The sequence below is a fragment of the Thermothelomyces heterothallicus genome, assembly GCF_042370625.1.
Source record: "Thermothelomyces heterothallicus CBS 202.75 unplaced genomic scaffold P884_scaffold_35, whole genome shotgun sequence".
NCBI lineage: Eukaryota > Fungi > Ascomycota > Sordariomycetes > Sordariales > Chaetomiaceae > Thermothelomyces > Thermothelomyces heterothallicus.
The window spans coordinates 21,480-39,782 of NW_027192596.1; the positions used below are offsets into that span (position 1 = coordinate 21,480).

General features: G+C 57.5%; 7 protein-coding genes across 7 annotated transcripts; 4 read left to right on the top strand and 3 right to left on the bottom strand.

Moving 5' to 3' along the window:
* Positions 1–1,996: 1,996 nt before the first annotated feature.
* Positions 1,997–4,242, bottom strand: P884DRAFT_273004 (uncharacterized protein; the record flags this gene model as incomplete). The annotated part of the gene is made up of 2 exons (XM_069442562.1): positions 1,997–4,068; positions 4,122–4,242. The coding sequence occupies 2 exons, from the start codon at positions 4,240–4,242 to the stop codon at positions 1,997–1,999; spliced, it is 2,193 nt and encodes a 730-aa protein (XP_069293816.1).
* A 1,388-nt stretch (positions 4,243–5,630) lies between these two features.
* On the top strand, positions 5,631–6,953 carry P884DRAFT_303221 (Nicotianamine synthase protein-domain-containing protein; the record flags this gene model as incomplete). Its single annotated transcript, XM_069445009.1, has 2 exons — positions 5,631–5,921; positions 6,000–6,953. 2 exons carry the CDS (start codon positions 5,631–5,633, stop codon positions 6,951–6,953), a joined length of 1,245 nt encoding a protein of 414 aa, XP_069293817.1.
* Positions 6,954–7,759: 806 nt separating this feature from the next.
* P884DRAFT_332603 (uncharacterized protein) lies at positions 7,760–9,253 on the top strand. Its single transcript, XM_069445799.1, has 2 exons — positions 7,760–8,900; positions 9,005–9,253. The coding sequence occupies exon 1, from the start codon at positions 7,836–7,838 to the stop codon at positions 8,775–8,777; it is 942 nt and encodes a 313-aa protein (XP_069293818.1). The 5' UTR covers positions 7,760–7,835; the 3' UTR covers positions 8,778–8,900; positions 9,005–9,253.
* Positions 9,254–9,803: 550 nt separating this feature from the next.
* On the top strand, positions 9,804–10,943 carry P884DRAFT_211161 (uncharacterized protein; the record flags this gene model as incomplete). The annotated part of the gene is made up of 1 exon (XM_069439060.1): positions 9,804–10,943. One exon carries the CDS (start codon positions 9,804–9,806, stop codon positions 10,941–10,943), a length of 1,140 nt encoding a protein of 379 aa, XP_069293819.1.
* A 94-nt stretch (positions 10,944–11,037) lies between these two features.
* P884DRAFT_211124 (trimeric LpxA-like protein) lies at positions 11,038–11,718 on the bottom strand (the record flags this gene model as incomplete). Its single annotated transcript, XM_069439057.1, has 2 exons — positions 11,038–11,353; positions 11,438–11,718. 2 exons carry the CDS (start codon positions 11,716–11,718, stop codon positions 11,038–11,040), a joined length of 597 nt encoding a protein of 198 aa, XP_069293820.1.
* A 737-nt stretch (positions 11,719–12,455) lies between these two features.
* Positions 12,456–13,365, bottom strand: P884DRAFT_251346 (Rhodanese-like domain-containing protein; the record flags this gene model as incomplete). Its single annotated transcript, XM_069440687.1, has 3 exons — positions 13,051–13,365; positions 12,738–12,852; positions 12,456–12,649 (listed from the first exon to the last, which is right to left on the bottom strand). The coding sequence occupies exons 1-3, from the start codon at positions 13,225–13,227 to the stop codon at positions 12,456–12,458; spliced, it is 486 nt and encodes a 161-aa protein (XP_069293821.1). The 5' UTR covers positions 13,228–13,365.
* A 2,674-nt stretch (positions 13,366–16,039) lies between these two features.
* P884DRAFT_231824 (Intradiol ring-cleavage dioxygenase-like protein) lies at positions 16,040–17,806 on the top strand. The gene is made up of 5 exons (XM_069439832.1): positions 16,040–16,362; positions 16,471–16,619; positions 16,708–16,850; positions 16,934–17,102; positions 17,171–17,806. Exons 1-5 carry the CDS (start codon positions 16,133–16,135, stop codon positions 17,620–17,622), a joined length of 1,143 nt encoding a protein of 380 aa, XP_069293822.1. The 5' UTR covers positions 16,040–16,132; the 3' UTR covers positions 17,623–17,806.
* Positions 17,807–18,303: the final 497 nt, after the last annotated feature.

An 18,303-nucleotide genomic window follows, 5' to 3' on the forward strand; every position in this document is an offset into this window, starting at 1 on the left:
GAGTGGACCTGTCATTATTATATTCTCTCGATATGTGCTGCTACCTCCCCTGGGCGGTGCCGGCTCCACACTTCTGGTGATGTACCAATGACGATGCCAAATGTATGCTCTCCGGCCCGTGGATGCCTGCGCCCACGTCGGGCGTCATGAGAACACGGGCCCCGAAAGCCTCAGAAGCTCGCCGTGTCAAAACACACATGGAACGAACGTGTCGCTGCAGGTCTGGACGGGATGCCTCAAGAATGGAATATTAGCTACTTCTCATTGACTTGTTTCTATGACGAACTTGCACCGAGCAGTGTCTGATTCATGCTCTCGGCAATAGCTGCCCGCACTTGTTAACTCGACGAAGTGCCCGTGAAGTGGGAGCGTCTTCGGCTCGGCCATCGTGTTATGTTTGCTGTGTTTGAACAGGGCCAGCCCTGACGATGTTCCTTCTCCTCCTCCTCCTCTTCCACGAAAGTTAAGTTACAGTCTCGAGGGGCAGGCCGGCGCACTAACGTCGACTACAAGCGTGGCAGTCGATTCGTCTCCAACGAACGCTTCAAACAGTTGGTTAATAGGTCTTCCGGCGCTTTGACGTGCATTCAGACCCAAACTTACTTCTGGAGCAAACTCGTTTGACTGGTAGACCTTGCTGAGCTACCCGGTCAGAGCTGTTGCAGGTTTATGCCCCAAGGCAAGGCTAAGCTTGGTTCCTGAAATTGGGCGAGCTACGTGTGAGTGTTGAATGCTCGCGGTGGCGATGATAAGGCAACGGAAGTTGTCGCATGGCCTTATAGCCCACCATTCTGGCGTAGGTTCCCTAACGGGAGCCGGTTCTCCGTTTTGGTTCCGTCAGAAGTGAACCGAGCGACTTCCGTCGAATGCCAGCGACCAAGTGTGTCATTTGCTGTTGCCTTCCCAAAGCATAATTAACAAGACGCCCTTGTATATTTAGGTAACCTGTCACCGCCTTGACAAAACCCACGGCAAGTATAATTAAAGCTTTCCGAATCCATACCGGACATTCAATGGCTAACTAATTATGCCTCAAGAAGGAGGAAGAAGAGCCCAATGGATAAGCACCTCCGAGACTTGTCCGCTCACTTATGGATTACTCGTTGATTTGGCCACCACAGAAGCGCTGGCATGTCCAGGCTGTGCAATTGGAGCTCGATGAGCCTGCCCAAGGGACATTTGCTTGCGGGAGGGACCTCAACCAACGGCGGAGTAACGCGTGATTATAATTAATTACGCCACGCCATATTATTGTCAACCCGTACGTGCTAGTCCCAGCAACAGCCGCACAGCTCAACGTCGAAGTCCACTTACGGTCATATGCACGAAACCCATCCCACCGTTTCCATTTACCCTTTTCGCTCCCTCTTACTTCGTCGACCCGTGTGGAGAGAACGGACCAGTGTCCTTTGTCCTCCATTTCGGTGCGGTTGATATACCATCACTTGATAAATCTCGTCATCGTAAGTGGACAGATTCCAGCTCTAGATCTCATCATACCGACACGCCGCTTGAAGAATTATGAAAGGCAAGGAGCCTCAGGACAGTGGATGCAACACAATTAGCCGAGGCCGCGTAGCCGTTGTCTCTGCATGGGATGGAGATTGGTGTTGGCGGTAAGTATTAACTAATACTAAATTAATTGCCTTTGTTGGCAGTGGATCTCCCCGTCTCGGCAAATCCGTTCCTCTGGAGCTGTTCCGCATTACGTAATTACATACCTATCTACTGTAAAGTACAACCCTACATACCTTAGTCTAACATCTAATTACATCTCAATCTAATATCAACTCCGGAACTCTCTAACCGATCCATATCCCTCGATCGAGTAGTACAGGGAGAGCAAAGGAAAACCGAGAACATAAAAGGAAGCAAACAGAAGAAGAAGAAATCTAAACCCAACCTTGATACACCGCCATAACTCCCGCTAGCAAATACCAGAGAATGATTAAGGGGTACAGATCGACGAATGCCGATTTCTCCGTCATAGAGAAGCTTACGTGCCATTCTCCGCCTCGCCGCCCTCGACTTCGATGTGGAACTCCCTCAGAACCTCCTCTCCGATCTGGATCGCCTCCCTCCTGCTCGTCCTGCTGCAGACCAGCAGGTGGGCGACGTACGTCCTCGCGCCGTCCGTGTACAGGCCGACGCGCTCCCCGGGGACGCAGTAGTCGACGGCGACGACGATCCTGTCCCTGAGGTCCGGCCGCCGCTTCTTGAGCTCCTCGCAGGGGGACAGGCCCGACGGCCACCGGACCACGCCCGCCCTGGGCGCGGGCACGTAGACGAGCCGCGACCAGTACTGGGCGCCCCGGGTCCTGCCCTCCCGCGCGTGGTCAAACGGCCGGGCCGCCAGCCGCAGCCGGTCGTGGTCCCCCACGGCGGCGAGCATGTGCGCCGCGAAGAAGTCCACGCCGTACGTGTGCCGCGACGGCACGCTGACCCGGTACCCGGGCGGGCGCGCATTGATCTCGACCAGCTTGCAGGCCGCCTTCTCCGGCTTCTCTCCTCCGTCCTCCTGCCCTCGCTTCTGCTTCTTCTGCTCCTCCTCATCCCCATCCTTCCTCGTCTTGGGCACGAGATCGACCACCCCTTCGCCGGCATCGCCGTAGGCCACGGCCGAGCTCACCATCCTAGCCTCGACGTGGAACACTCCGGTGCGGAACCCGGCCCGGACCAGGACGTCGCGCATGGTGTCCCTAGCAAGGGCCTGCTCGCGTGCGGGCAGGGCGCTCGGCATGGTCAGCGCCTCGGGGCTGAAGGTGTCGAGCACGCTGGCGTCGCGCCGGTCGGCCTGGCAGGGCGGCTCGTCGGCGACCTCGCAGAAGAGTACTTCGCCGTCGAGCATGACAAAGTTGACGTCGATCTCCGGACCGTCGAAGAATGGCTCGATGACGGCGGCGCTGCCGTGGCGGGCGGTGGCCTTGGCCACGGCCGGGGCGAGGTCGGCCGGGGACGACACCTTGCTGACGCACTCGGACGACCAGCCTTTTGTCGGCTTCACGATGAGCGGGTACAGCGGGGTGAAGGTGGCCGAGGACAGGAGGGCGTCGAGGTCGTCCACGCTGGAGACGCGGGCGGTGTGGCCGGGGGCGTCCTGGAGCTGGCGGGAGCGGTGCTTGTCGACCGAGGTCTCGAAGGCCGAGACCGGGTTGGCGGGGAGGTTGAGGAGGGCGGCAACGCGGGCGGTGGCGACGAAGAAGTTGTCGGAGAGGGTGAAGACGCCGTGGATGGGCAGCGGGTAGCTCGCGATGGCGTCGGCGATGCGGTCGACGACGCCCGCGTCCTCGGTCATATCGACGGCGAGGAAGGCCTCGCGGTGCTGGCGGTTGTCGTCCGTGTCGGGCTGCAGCCAGTGGCCCTCGTCGTCGACGATGACGAGGTCAATCCCCAGTGCCCGCGCGGCACGGTAGACGTGCCCGCCGGCCGTCAGGTTGGGCCGGCCCCTGATGAGGGCAACCCGCCTGCGGGGGATGGGGCGCGGGGTGAGCCAGGGAGCGTTGTTGAGGCGGTCCCGCAGCTCGTGCGTTAGCCCAAGAAGATACTCTTGGAGCTGGAGGATGGACACGGAAGCCTCCAGGTCGCCCCATTGGATCACGCCCGCTGCCTGCTCAATGAGCTCGGCCAATCCGTCCTCCGAGTTGACCGAGGCGGCTGGTGACGACCTGCGGGGCGTATACTTTTTCAGCGGTTCTACGCAGTGCTGGATCTTCGAGATGGGGAACGGGAAGTCCTGGAGGCGGAGCTGCAGAAAGTCGGAGCGGGCGACGTAGCCGTCAGTTGTAGGCAGAACAGCAGTGAATACCGAGACTCCGGCATGGGACCGATTGGACGGGCCGAGGCCTAGGGTCTGAAGCGCCTCGACGAAGCGCGACGGAGGATCCGGATGTGGGCGATGGCCGTTGCCGACCCCATTAGCGCGGCTGGCGCAGCCGGGGCCATCATGGAGCGACGAGTTTGTGTACGAGAAACGCAGCGAGCTGGGTAGGAGGACGATGTGAGCGACCGAGTACAGGTCGCAGAGAGGGACAAGCTCCCAGAAGAAGGGGCGGGAGACACTGCTCGGTCCTGGTTCAAGATCAGCAACCACACAGGCAGCAGGTCACACACTCGAAACTTACCGTTTGCAGCACTCAAGGGCGAGGGGGGAGTATCGAGAGGCGCCGAGGAGGACTCTGCGTCCGAATCGCCGAGACAGGGAGGCCAGATATGGACCTGACTTGGGAGAACCCCGAGAGCCATTTGCGGCAGGCTCCCCTCGAGCTGGCAGAGCAAGGTTTGTGATGTAGAGAATGGAGGAAAATGAAGAACAAGATGAAGAAGTGCAGTAAGCAGAGGAATTAGAATCACGCTGGAGAGAAAGACTCCCCGGAGGGGGGGTGGGGGGGTCGAGCGGCTCTGAGCAGTTAAAAGAAGGAATTCTGTATGGAGGGAACGCAAGTACAGACGAATTAATGCTAATTTACCAGGTATCCGGTCCTCAGAGCTAGGGCAGGAGCTTGCTTGTTGGTGGAAGGTCGAGGAGAGAGCCGATGGCGGCCTGGGAAGCCGATGTCTCGCTTTTTAGAGTGCCCGATGGGACCCGAAGGGCCGAGTCATCATCCGGGTTGTTCACCGCTGGATGGTCATATCGAGAGTGAAACGGCCAAGTCCCAGGGCGAGGGCGTCTGCGTCATCAGAGAGTTCGTTTTCGGACTTTGGATCGGATGGCCATAAGCGAGAGAGACAAACAGATTGCGGAGTACGAAGTAACTACGGAGTACCGCGGAACAAGAAATGCAGGGTTGTGAGACGAGCGGGAAGGCGCTGCTCCGTACCAACTACGTGTACGGAGTACTCCGTATTCCCTGGGGCGGCCTGGGAATCGAGAACCTTGATGGCCGCAAACAGATCAGTGAGATGATCTGATAAACCAACACCGCCAAACCAAGGGGGCCCGCTTTTGGAGCTTGGCTGTGGCACCTTGCGCCGCCTCCCAATTTCCCGATTTAACAGTCGGTACAGAAAAAAAAAAACCAGCCGACCGCAGCAGGATTTCCGTTGGGAATTGCTGCCCTCCGCTCTCCGCGAGAACCTTGACGGCCCGAGAGTACCTTATTGGCCTCTCGCAGCCCACCGGTGCCCAACGCGCCTCACATCTCACTGCAGCTGTGCACCGCTCCGCACAAGATGCCATTCTGAGGGTGGGGTCCCACGCCAGCATGTGCGGCCTGCCCCCTCTGATGGGCGCTTTCGAGATGCAGCAGGCGTGGAAGCAGGCGTGGAAGCCCCTCTCCCCCTCACCCCCGACAATGAGGAAATAACTTGTTATACGTCCGTACACTGTAAGCCGGTGCATTTTTGTTTCCGTTGGTTTCGTTCTCATTTTTATTCTCCTTGTTCTTATTTTATTTTTCTGGTCTTGGTGTTTTCATCCTTGTGCCTCTTTTGCCCAGCCTCCTGTTGTTTCATCGACCCTGAGACGATCCTGGAGTCCGCTCGAGATATCCCGAGCTGATCTGGACTGTTGGTCGTCAGCCGCTCTTGAACCTGAACTGCTCTTCCTTCTCACCGTTCGAGCCCGGATCCTCCTCAACCCTACTCCTACTCTTCCCTATTAGAACCAAAAAGTCCAGGCACCCCATTCCAACATGTCGCTCTTAACTTCGTGGCTGCGGCTGGGGAGCCCCAAGACGAAGATGGATCCCTGTCCCTGCGCTTCACACGACTCCCTCGCCATCGTCGAGAAGGCCGACATTCTCCGGGACCAGCTGGCAGACTCGACGAGGAAGCAAGTCCAGTGGTTGGTCCAGCGCATCGTCGAGACCCATGCCGAGCTGCTCAGGCTGCCGCATCTCCGCCCGGGGAAGGTGATCAATCAACTGCTTGGCAACCTCGTATCGGTCTGCTCCGACATTTACGACCAGGAGGTCGTCGACAAGGTACCCTTCCCCGGAAACAAACAAGACCAGAACCCTCGCTAATGCTCTCGCCTCCCTACCCTTCCTCCCTCCTCCTAGGTCCTCTCCAACCCTAGCGTGAAGGCCATCCTCCCCTCCCTACGCCATATTTGCGCCCAGGCGGAATCCTGCCTCGAGCTACACTGGGCCGAGCACGTCCTCACTGCCGCCCAGGGCGGCGGCGGGCCCGATGAGGTCCAGGCCCGCCTCCGGACCTTCCCTTACTACGAAAACTACCAAGAACTGACCCGCCTCGAGCTCTGCGCCATCCTGTCAGCCACCAAGACCGCCCCGCGCCGCATCGCCTTCATCGGCTCGGGCCCGCTCCCGCTGACCTCGCTCTGCCTGCTCCAGGCTCTCAAGCAGCAACAACAACAGGACGCCCTCCTCGGCCCCGCCCTCCTATCCCCACCGCCCTCTCCGTCACTCGACGGCCCGAGAAAGCCAAACAACAACAAGCAGGGCCCCGTGATCCTCAATGTCGACTGCGACTCGACGGCCATCGCCGCCTCGCTCAGCCTCAGCCTGGCCCTCGGCGAGGCGGGTCGTGGCATGGAATTTATGTGCGCCGAGGCCGAGGCCGGGCCCGGGCCCGAGCCCGACGCGTCGACCTCCTCCCCTCCTTTGACACCCTCCTCGACGACGACGACGACGACGACGGCGGCGGCGGCGGCGGGGGCCGAGGGTGGGAAGCAGAAGCAGAAGCAGCAGCAGCAGCAGCAGCAGCCGCGACAACAGAAAGAGGACCTGGCCGAGTTCGACGTGGTGTACCTGGCGGCGCTGGTGGGCCTGTCGCGGGCCGACAAGGAGCGCATCGTGCTGGCCGTGGCGGGCCGCATGCGCCCCGGCGCCCTGCTCGTCGCCCGCAGCGCGTGGGGCCTGCGCACCTGCCTGTACCCGGAGGTCGACCTCGCCGCCACCCCGGCCCTGCGCCGCCGTCTCGAGTGCTGCGTCGTCGTCCACCCCTATGGCCAGGTCGTCAATTCGGTCATTGTTGCCAGGGTCCGCGGGTAAATAATTATTTAAATTAGGAGAGGGGATGGAAGGAGAGGGATAGAGAGAGTGTGTGTGGCGTTGCTTTTTTTTTCTGGGAGACTTGTTCCTTCATGATCAACTGGTGGCCCAAACTAACTTAGTACGGAGCATTCTATGAGATCTTATCAAAACCGGGTGGGGATTTTGGTGGGTGGGGGTTGCTGGGTGTTGTGGAGGGTGTTGTGGAAAAAAAAGGGGGGGATACTCCGTACAGTTTGGTAGAGTAAAACAAAAGGCAAAGGGGAGAGAAAAAACAACAAGAAGAGAGGGGTTCATGGTGTGGCATCTTTTGTTGTTCTCATAGCGGCGGTCATTTTGCAGTTATTCTCTCTATGGCATTCTTCGCATCTCCGCGCTCCCTTTAATAAACAGCAATCTTCGTGGACTACCTACAGACAGATCAATACAAATCACGGCGCCAAAACGTGAAATACTGCAAGCGAAGAGAGCGGCTGAGTCCGTTGCGGCCAGGGAATTTGAAACATGAGAAGTTCGAAGACGAGAGCGTGGTTGTAGTAAGCCAATAATTGTATCATCAGGCATATCTTTTGTAGGACTTTCGACGCGAGGCAAGTTGGGGGAAGGGGGGGAGGTTGCTTGTTCTGAGTTCTGGTTCCATTCCCCGTGTTTGCACAGAGAATTTAGGGAGTAACCTACGAACTTGGTACCTTAACCCTAACCCCAGAGACCTGACTTGATTTGAACTGATTTTCTTTGGGCTCTCAGAAGCAGTGAGGTTCATCAATATCATGCAACTTTAATTAATAACATGTGTGGCAGCCATCAACCATCAACCAATCCAGCACCACGACCTTTCCTAAAGACGTCAAATATCAACTCCATAGTTGCAGCCATCACAACATGGCAGTCTTGGGCCCGGCGCCGGCTCCCACAGTCGACCCTTCGCAGCCCAACACGCTGCGCTGGGACGACATTGGGTTGGTGCTGACCCTCGATTTCATCACTGAAGAAGAAGAGGCCGCCATGATCGAGGCGTTTCACGCGCAAGACGTTCCGGGGCGGGACAGCAAGTCGGAGGCCAAGGCTGCAAAGCGGCGCCGCGTCAGCCGGCACTTTGGCTACCACTTCGACTACACAACTTTCGGCGCCTCCGAGACGCACTTCACCCCGGTGCCCTCCTACATCACTAGCCTGCTCCCGCGCCTCCCCATACAAAGCTACCTGCCCGACCAGTTCACCGTCCAGCACTACCCGCCCGGCAGCGGCATCCCGCCCCACGTTGACACCCACTCCATGTTCGGCGAGGCCCTATACAGCCTGTCGTTTGGGAGCGCCGTGCCCATGCAATTCCGCATGTCCGGACCCAACGACGCCCGAAAGATGCGGCTGCCCAAGCGGTCGCTGCAGCCCGATGGCGGTGCCGCGCCGAGCCACAACCAGCCAGGCGAGGGTGAACGGGACGATGACCACCATCATCACCACGAGGGAAAGAAGGGCTGGGAGCAGCAGCAGAAGCAGCAGAAAGATAAGGAAGGAGAGCAGGTGGAGGAGGAGGAGGAGCAGGAGCCTCCGGCGTGGGAGCTCCTGCTGCCTGCGCGCTCGCTGCTGCTCATGACGGGCCCCTCGCGCTACGGCTACACACACGCAATCCGGGCCCGCAAGACGGACATCATCGACGGGCGGACGGTGCCGAGGCGGGATCGGTACTCCATCACGATGCGCACCGTAAGGAGGGGCAGCGAGGTGGGATGCGACTGCGCGTACCCAGGCGTGTGTGACGCCAGGATCCGGGAGGAGATGGCCCGCCAAGGCGAAGCACAGGAGAGACGGAAATACGAGTGACTGAGTGCTTTCTTGATTTTCCAGACGGCAATTTCAACGATACAACGTGGAATGGGGTTGGCACTGATATCCAGGAACTATCAACACCACTCAAATCAAAGCCATAAATACAGACGAAGTCAAGTACGCCAACCGAGCTCTGCGCAAAGGCTAAGAACGCTCTAGACCGTGGCCAGTTCGACACTATCATTAACGATGAGGAGGCTGCGCTGACAAAAAATAAACAGGAGCATGGGCGATGACCTACGAACGAAATATCTAATGTATCTCAGGTAGGTATAATTACACACAGGGGTATTGTGGCACTGAAGCCTCCGATACCAATGTGGCAATCGAATCGACAACAAGAAGGCTTGACTATTATCTCTGTTGCCTCGCTCCGCTGTTGTCTCGTACGTGCTATTACGAGGAAATGGGATCTGCTCGTTCTTCACCTCAGTGTCTCCCACTGGTACCTCGCTTGCAAGAGCAACCCGAACTAATGCTTGTATAGTGTACTGTAATTCCATATCTACATACTGCGCACCGACAGCGCCATAGACGATAATTAGGGAATCACGATACTTGACCTTGAGATTCGGAGGGCGACCAACAATTATCAATGGACAGCAGGCCGTCGGAAAGAGTATTAAGCATCAATGACGAATAGTCGCATGACGGAGAAATGCATCTCACTGTCTACACATCTGCTCGGTTTCCGGCCTGGCCTGGCCCGGCTGACAAATGGGGCAGCTGGCCCACGTATAACTTACTAGCTGTCCAACGCGCAGGTCCTAGCCGGAGCTCGGTGTACCCCAGTGCAAAGTCCGAGAGTGCTGAGTCCGAGCCTCACGATGACGGAAGGCGCAATGCCGTGAATTTCTCCCTAATAAAACCTCCCCTTCTCCTCTCGTTGTCTGTTTCAATCATCCCATTCCGTCAAACACAACCCGCGACACCCAACACTATCGCCGCCGCCACCACCGCCACCACCATCACCGCCACAGCGATAGTGAAAAACGACCGTACCCCGATAAACCGACCAAAATGATAACGACGACGACTCCTTTCAAACCCGCACCCATCTCCAACCCCTTCATCCCGCCCGGCGCCCTGCTCCTCGTCACGGGCGCCAATGGGCTCATCGCCTCCCACGTAGCCGACCAGCTCCTCGCGCATGGGTACCGCGTGCGCGGCACGGTGCGCTCGGCCGCGCGGTGCGCCTACCTCGCGGATCTCTTTAACGCGCGGCATGGGCCTGGATTGTTCGAGCTGCTCGAGGTGCCGGTCGTGGCGGCTCCGGGGGCGTGGATGGCGGCGGTGCGCGGGGTGTCGGGGGTCGCGCACGTGCTGGGGTCCTCGGACCTGGCGGTCGCGGATGCCGACCAGGGGGCGGCGGAGGAGTTGACGTGGCAGATCGGCCTGCTCGAGGCGGCGGCGGCGGAGCCCGGGATCCGGTCCGTCGTGTTCACGTCGTCCTCCTGGGCGGCCTGGACGCCCAACGCGAGCAGGAAGGTCCGCCTGACCGGTGAGAGCTGGAACGAGGAGGCCGTCGCGCTGGCGAGGGACAAGTCCGTCGACGCTCGGAGCAAGGGCCTCGCGGTGTTCATGGCCCTCAAGACGCTGGTCGAGCAGGGCGTATGGGAGTGGGTGGAGAAGAACAAACCGGGGTACGCGTTCAATACCGTGCTGCCGGACACGGTCCTGGGCGAGTGCCTCGACCCGGCGAATCAGGGGATTCCGAGCACAGCGGGGATGGCGTACTGGGTGTGGAAGAACACCAACGTCGACGTGTTGAACATGCTACAGCCGCAGTGGTTTGTCGACTGTCGGGACACCGGCCGTCTGTATGTTGCCCTGCTGGCGACCACGCCGGTTGTCACCGGTAAGCGCATCTTCGGGTTCGGCGAGCGATACAGCTTTTTCCGGGTCGCCGAGATCCTGAAGGAGCTGTACCCCGAGCACGCGGACAAGATGGCTAAGGTGAAGGATTTCGGGTGGGATCAGACAGAAGTGCCGAACCAGAGGGGCGCCGAATTATTGGCGCGTCTGGGGCAGCATACCGGCTGGCGGAGTCTGGAGGAAAGCGTCAAGGACAATGCCGAGAGCTGGCTCAAGCTGGAACGGTTGGAGGCGACGGCGGGTGGGAAATGGGTCCGAGCCGCAAGTAGATCTCCCAATCATTGATTGGCCTGTGAGTGGGGGAAGAGCATAAGCTAACCCCCGTGGCAGCGAGTCCATAAGAGTACTTCAAGGGTCGTTTCCATCATGCCAATCAGGCTCATGATGCCGGCTGAGGATTGTTTCCGACCGTCTTGTAGAGATCGCGCAGCTCGAAGGCTTCGTGGCCGCCCTCGGGAACTTCTCCAATGAGCCTCGCGGGCTGGCCGGCGACGATGCTGAAGCTGGGTATCACCATGTTGGGGGGCACGACGGTGCCGTCGAGTATGCGCACGTAGTCCTTGATGATGGCGAACTCGCCAATGACCGCTTGGCTGCCGATGTGGACGTGGCTCCCAATCGAGGCGGCCTGCACTACGGCGCCCGGGCCGACAAAGACGTGGTCGCCCATGCGGAGGGGCATAAATGTGAATGCGCTACGGGTGTTTCCAGTTCCCATATCGTCAGCGCATGGCTGTTGCCGGGTGCAGCAGCGGATTTAGGAAGGACACAAAACATACCCCTTGTAGAGGCGACCCGGAGGTCGCAGACAGCAGCCCCGGCTGAGGAAGCAGTAGCGGCCGATTGACACGGCCGTGTTGTTGGGAGCGGCGCCGGTCGCGGACTGTGCGGACGCCTGGATGGTCCGGATCAGGTCGCCGCGGATCAGGACCTCGGGCTGGATGACCGTCTTGCCGCCGAGCATGATGTTCTGCGTGCCGACGAGCGTGGCCTTGCGAGCCACTTTGTTGCCCGTCTCTGTCTCGATGTACTCGCCCCTCGGCGGCCTTCGCGAGGACATTTTGGCCGTTGCGCGTTGCTCGCTGCGCGTGGCGTGCTGTGTGTTTGCGTTTTGCGTGTTGTCTTTTGTGCCAATCCACACTTGGTTCGCGGGGATGATGGATTGGGTTGTTCGCGCGTCGCGGAATCGCGGAAATTGGATAACGTTAGGGTGGCCGCGGGAACCACGGGGCACCCCACCCAGCGACGGGCCTGGGGAGCCTGGCCCGCTCCGGTCAAAGCATTGCATTCTTTGCTGCTCAAATCTCGCCCGGGAATTTCCAGCTCGTTGGAATGAGCAAACATAGGCAACCGTATCGGAAATGGAGACGCCCAAGAAGGCCGAATTCTTAGTTGATTCCTGAGGCGTTTTCTTAGCACTGCCCGCATGCGAAGGAATGATGTGGTCGCGTTTCGAGGGCCAGTGTTTACCTGACCCTAACGGCCCCAAAAGTTCAGGTCAGACAGATTATTGGGGCCGCTCGTAAGGCTCAGCCGACGAAGGGCAAATCGCATCCTACGCAGCGTTATTCCCACTCTCACACCTCTCTCTCGCTTTGAGACCGTCATCTCAGCACCATAAACCAAGATGGTGCCCACATTGCCCCCCAAAAAAATCTGGGAAAATGAAATTCCACTTCAAGTCGAAAACGTGCAAATTACGCAGGCCGCAGCTCAAACTCGGCTAGTACTTCCAAAGGATAATATTATCGACAGAGGGTGGTGGCTGTACGACATGAACGACCAGGCGACATCCAGCTAACATCCCGTGCCAGCCTTCTCCCACACCGCCGCGTCGTACCCGTCCATCCACGCGACGTACTCGGGCCCGGCAGCCGCCCAGCCCTTGATGCCCCCGGCCAGCGCGAGGCTCTTCATGTCCTTGTCGCCCACCTCGGCGATGTGGTCCGCCAGCCAGCCCATCGCCCTGCTTCCGCGGCCGGTGGACGAACCTGTTGACTCAAGTTAGGCAGGGTTATTTTGGGGAGACACCGGAAACACAGTTAAGAAAGAAGAACAGTTGGGGAAGGATGACCATACCGCAGTAGAAGATGACCTTGCGCATCCCAGCCGCCTTGAATGTGGCATATACCGAAGACAGGGTCAGGGGGAGGCTCTGCGCTGGGAGGTTGATGGAGCCGCGGATGGTGCCGCCCTTGGTTTGACATCAGCATAAGTAAGGTACCTTGCCCAGATCATGACTATTAATTATACATCTACTGTTTACGGCCTCTCCCCACAAAAATCGGTCAAGCCGAGAAGTTACGAGTGAGAAGGGCGGGACCAGGAACTGTTCAGGAGTGCTTCGCATGCTCACAGGCCATCATCACAGCCCGCAAACCCGTCAACTCACCTCGAAATCGTTCCGCCTCAGATCCACCAGAACGAAGTCTCTCTTCTCGAGCGGAGTTGTCTTGAGCATCTCGAGCACCTCCTCGCGCGAGATGGTAACCACCTCGGACTTGGGCGCGGGGTATGCCGCGTACCAGGGTGCCGGTGCGGGCGCCGTGGTCGAGTCTGCAGTTGCCATGCTGTATGCGGCTTGTTGTGATTTCTTTGGCTGGGAGCAACCTTGGTGGGTTTCAGATTCTTATTTTGTATGAGGTTGTAATTAGAGAACCATGAAGAGTGTGATCAATCCGTGCTTTCGCGATCTGGCTCACGCAAGTGCGGAGTGAGGGGTTTAATGGCTCCAGTTGGAACTACCTAGTACCTAGTTGGAGACTGGAGCCAGGATACACCAAGGTACATACATAAGGTACATACAGTACGGCCTACACACTGACGACTTGGGTCTTGGCGCACGCCGCGAGACTCAACGGCGAATGAAGCTCAATGTTAGCTTGCTACCACAGTAAGGAGGGATCTGAAGCGGCAGAAATGGAGCGAAGACTTAACAGCTGCGGGCCCAATTTATCCCCCAGGCGCTGGAGGGAGGCAAATGAGCTAGACACCCTACCCTCTAAGGTTGAGTTGAGTTGCTGCTGTGAACTCCTTGGTGCCGCAGTTTGTCCTGGCCCAGGGAATAGATAATATGTGCCAACGGCCAACAGGTTTACGCTGTCGGTGGTAATCAGCAGGTGGTCTCTCTTGTCTCTCACCAATGGATCTGGAACCCTTAACTCGAGCGAAATGAGATGGAACGCGACACCTGCAGCTGTTCAACAACCGTCTAGGCCGTCTTGTCAACACCGATCGATGGTGGTATCAGCAACTTCGGGTCTCGGAAAACCTCCAGTTCAGGTACGGAACACATGTCATTGTGTTGTCCGACTCTGGGTAAGGACGGCGACCGGAGCGCCTCGGGCCCATCAACGCCGTTTTGTGCCACTTTTGGGACATGTTGCTTTTTTTGTACATCGGGTGAAGTCTATTATGTGTTGTTCGATCAGCAGCTGGGAAACGCTGATTGAAGACTTGAGAGCAAGCTGGTGATTACCTAATAATCGGGCCACCGGCCAACGACGACGCCTAGTTCGATATCTGCGCTGCATCAGATCCCGACGCTAGGGCATTAGAGACTTAGGTTGTTAATGCCGCAAAGACTTTCTGAGGTGCGAACCGGACACGCTGGGTTAAAGTTAGCAATGGCTCAAGTCCCGTGAGTCTCACCTTGCAAAAGTGCATAGGCTCGTATCGCTCTGGCGGGGGTAGGATTCGAGTTATTAGGAGGTCTTCGGGCCGTATAGGAGTCGCATTATATATGCATTTGCGGGACACCGCAGATAGGTACTTGCATTACATACCAAGATTCCCCAAGGTAGGAGGGTGTTGGTAAGGGTCTATGTCACACCTCTGGTACCGCCTGCCACCTCGTGCTGAGGGCGGCGAGTGCCCTGATCTGCACTGCGGAAAATTCCGCAATATAGCCCCCAGGCCTGCAATAGCGACAGCAGTATCGGTTCTATAACTAGCCCGTGCGGCCACAAAACTTATCAATTACCAACCGTTGACCAGCTAGTGACAACAGGGAGTGGTAAACGGGTTCCATTTTTATCTTATTGAACCGACGAGCCGGATGTGGATTAGAGATAAGGAGCAAGAGCTTGCTGAGTGTTTTATTGCAGCACCAACCACTGCCCTACCAACAAGGACAGACCGGCCGAGGGAGGGGGAGAGGGGCAGGTGTTGGACTGTAACCAACAGGGACCTTAACCCTGACAACTGGGCTCAAGGAACGCTCTGAAACAGTGCATTCCATACGATGCATATGTATTTAATCCGTACACGGAATTGTTACGAACAAGGCTTCGCTTTTTCCCTTGCACGACCCTGCCGCAGCTACGCGGGCGATGAACTAATTAGCGCGCAAATCAAGTGGCAGATCAGAGCGCAGCCATGAACAAACATCGAACGACAACTGCGTAAGTAGAACCCGTTTGACCGGGCCAAAGAAACGTTTTCCCGCCACGCTGTCATGCTCACTGCTTGACTGCAGAGGGTGTTCGAATAGTATTTCTTATATTGCTAATCCCAACCAGTATCCTGATCGACAATCCCGTCATCGGGAACCGGTCAATGAAAATCGAATGCGGGCCAAAAGGGGAGAGCCCGGAGTCCGGCAAACCGCTCGCCAAGTGTTACTAGGCAGTACCGAGGAGGCCAATGAATGCAGCGCGAGAGCCGGAGAGAAGAAGGGTGGAAACCGGACCCCAACTGCCGAGCCAAGAGCTTGTAATTAATCTATTATTTGGCGGGCGTGTTACTGCACACTGCTTCGAAGTGTGCATACATTCCTACATACAGAACAAATTACACTGCCCCGGGTCCATCAGGGAGTCGTCATGCCTAACGTCCGTCACCACGCTGGCGTTTCGCTCGGATCTGTTTTTGTTTTAACCGGAACCTTGAACCGCCACTCTCGCCGACTGACCCGATTCGCCCGCCTTAAACTGGAACTGTTACAAACGGAGATTAAAATCCGGGGGGCTCGTCTTGGCATCGTGCGGCCAGGACAAGATCTTCTCCAGAGGAAACCAATCAGCGAGGTTGTGAATGTCAGGGAGTTGTATAGACGCTATAGAAACGGGGGTTTTGATAGTTGTGCAGACCACCGGCGATGCTTCTTGGGTCTCCCCTTTCTCCCTCCCCCCTTCCCGGCTCATGACCTCACGCTGGAGCAGGCGCCTATCGTCGGGTGAATTGCCATGATTGCAACCCCGATATTGAGGGTGCCTTCCCGCTTCGAACGTTCGGAGCCCAGAACCGAACCGTGGGGTGGGCTCATGGTGCTGCTGAGGTAGGAAGGCAGGACCGCAGGGGTGGGCATGACAGGGAAGGGTCTGAACCTTAATAAATAATAATCCCTTCCGCTCTTCGATGTGAACGGTTCCTGGTGTTCAACATTTTTATTCATAGGTCTTGAGTGTCTAAACTCTACCCGGGCAGCACTTCTTCTGGTCTGCAACCCCCCCTGCGTAATTATCGCAAAAGCCATGACGCTCAAGCAGTTGCTCACGAGCGCGCTGCTCGCAGCACCCACGCTGGCTCATCCGGGCCACAAGGAAAAGGTGTACGCGCACGCGGCCCTCCCCCTCGAGCGCAAGTCTCTGGCCCACTGTGCGGCCAAGTTCAACGAACCCGAGTTCGTCAAGAGGACGGTCGAACACCATGGCCGCGAGTTGCATCGGCTGAAGCGTGCGCGAGGTATTCCGGTCGAGGAAAAGTAGGCCCGCTCCTTACCTGCTGGAGGTCAAACAGAATCGAGGAGAGGGGAAAAAATCGGGGTATTAGTGGCATCAGTCACTAACGGATTGTTTTCGCCCCTCTCTAGGCCCAAGATCAGCCCGCGCGACTACCTCGATGTCATCAAGATCGACCACAAGAGCAACAAGACGGTCACCGAGGGGATGGATCTCAGCACGCTGTTTGAGGACTACGGGGCCTGCATGCTGATGCCTGCTGTCGACCAGGGCCCTCTGTGTAAGTCTTTGAGCTGGGTTGGAGTCGAAAAAAGGAGGGGTGGAGTGGCTTGTCAGTAATTGGTTGGTCACTAATTCGTTGGTGTTAGACGTCAAAGGAGAGGAGGTCCGAAAGAACATTACGAATGGCGAGCCGGGCATCCCCTTGACCCTGGCGATCCAGGTCGTAGACTACAAGACGTGCGAGACGGTCACGGATGCGTTTGTCGACGTCTGGAGCTCCAATTCGACTGTTAGTAGACAATATTGCTTTTTCCTCTCTCTGTTTGTGTTGTTCGAAACGAGGCCGGAGTCGGTTGGCTGATGAGCAAGCAGGGCATCTACACGGGTGTGCAGGGCTACCCGGGCATGGGCGACCCCAACGACTCCTCGATCCTGCAGGGTACCACTCTCCGCGGCGTGCAGCCGACCGACGACCACGGCATTGCCTCTTTTGACTCGCTGTTCCCGGGCCACTACGAGGGACGTGCTACCCACATTCACGGTGAGGCGAACCTCGATCCACTTTCAGCCAAGCATGCCGAGTCAGGGAGGACTAATGGGTCGCTGCAGCCATCGTCTACCTTGGCGCGACCAAGGAGGCCAACAACACGATCACGGGCGGCCGGGCGGCGCACGTGGGCCAGCTGTACTTTGACCAGAGTCTCATCACCGAGGTAGACAAGCTGGCGCCGTACAACACCAACAGGATGGCGATTGTGTTGAACCAGAACGACTTCCTCTTCCGGGCGGGCGCCAACGGCGACGACCCGATCGTGCGCTACGCCCTCGTCGGCGACAAGCTTGAGGACGGCCTGTTCGCCTGGATCCGCTTTGGCATCGACCAGAACGCCAATCTGCGTGTTAACCCGGCCGCCTTCTGGACGGAAAATGGCGGCGTCATGAACCCCACCGGCCCCATCTCGCAGCTTCCTCCCGGCGGCTTCCCCGGCTGGCCTGGTTGGGGCATGAGGAAGAGGGTCGAGGCGGCCTTGGCTGCTGCTCGGGCGCAGAACGGCGCGTAAGAGAAAGAGGGCCGCTAGAAAGTAGGTTAGGATGCAGCAGTATGAAAAGCGGGGATGGATGGTTATTTGGATGCTGCAAAGGAGGCGGCTACGAATAGGAGGCATGGAAAGTAGGAGCTGTCAGTCAGGGAAAGCGTCAGTCGTTACCAGGCAGAAAGTTATCGCGAATGGGATTGATGACAACTTATGGTTTGAAATTTGGAAAGTGATTATGATGCGTTCCAGTTTAATTAGTCCGGTGGCTCCAAGACCAACCGCACGTATCAGGCCCGATATTAGATGGGTGAGGGAGACCTCGCAGGGGATCAAGGGGTAATCTCCACGTGATGAATATGGCTTAATTAACTACCTCAATTGGGGTGCATTCACATGTATGAGTAATACAGGTGCGAACGGAGATGATAAAGGAGAGCCCGGCGTCCGGGTAGACGCGGGAATATAACCTTAAGTCCCAGGGCTCTAGGTACGTGGATTGATATAATAAGAATCAAAGGACTTAGGCAGAGGGGTGTATGTGTGTGCCGAACGCAGTGGTGAGCTCCGGGAAGCGTTGAAAATAGTGTTTGCAATGGGTGGCTTGACGGAAGGAAAAGTGCCTTGTTGAACTATCTACAAAGGAGACAAAAACGAGTGATATTTATAGACAAAGGAACTGGCCAATGCGTTGAACAGCCTCATACA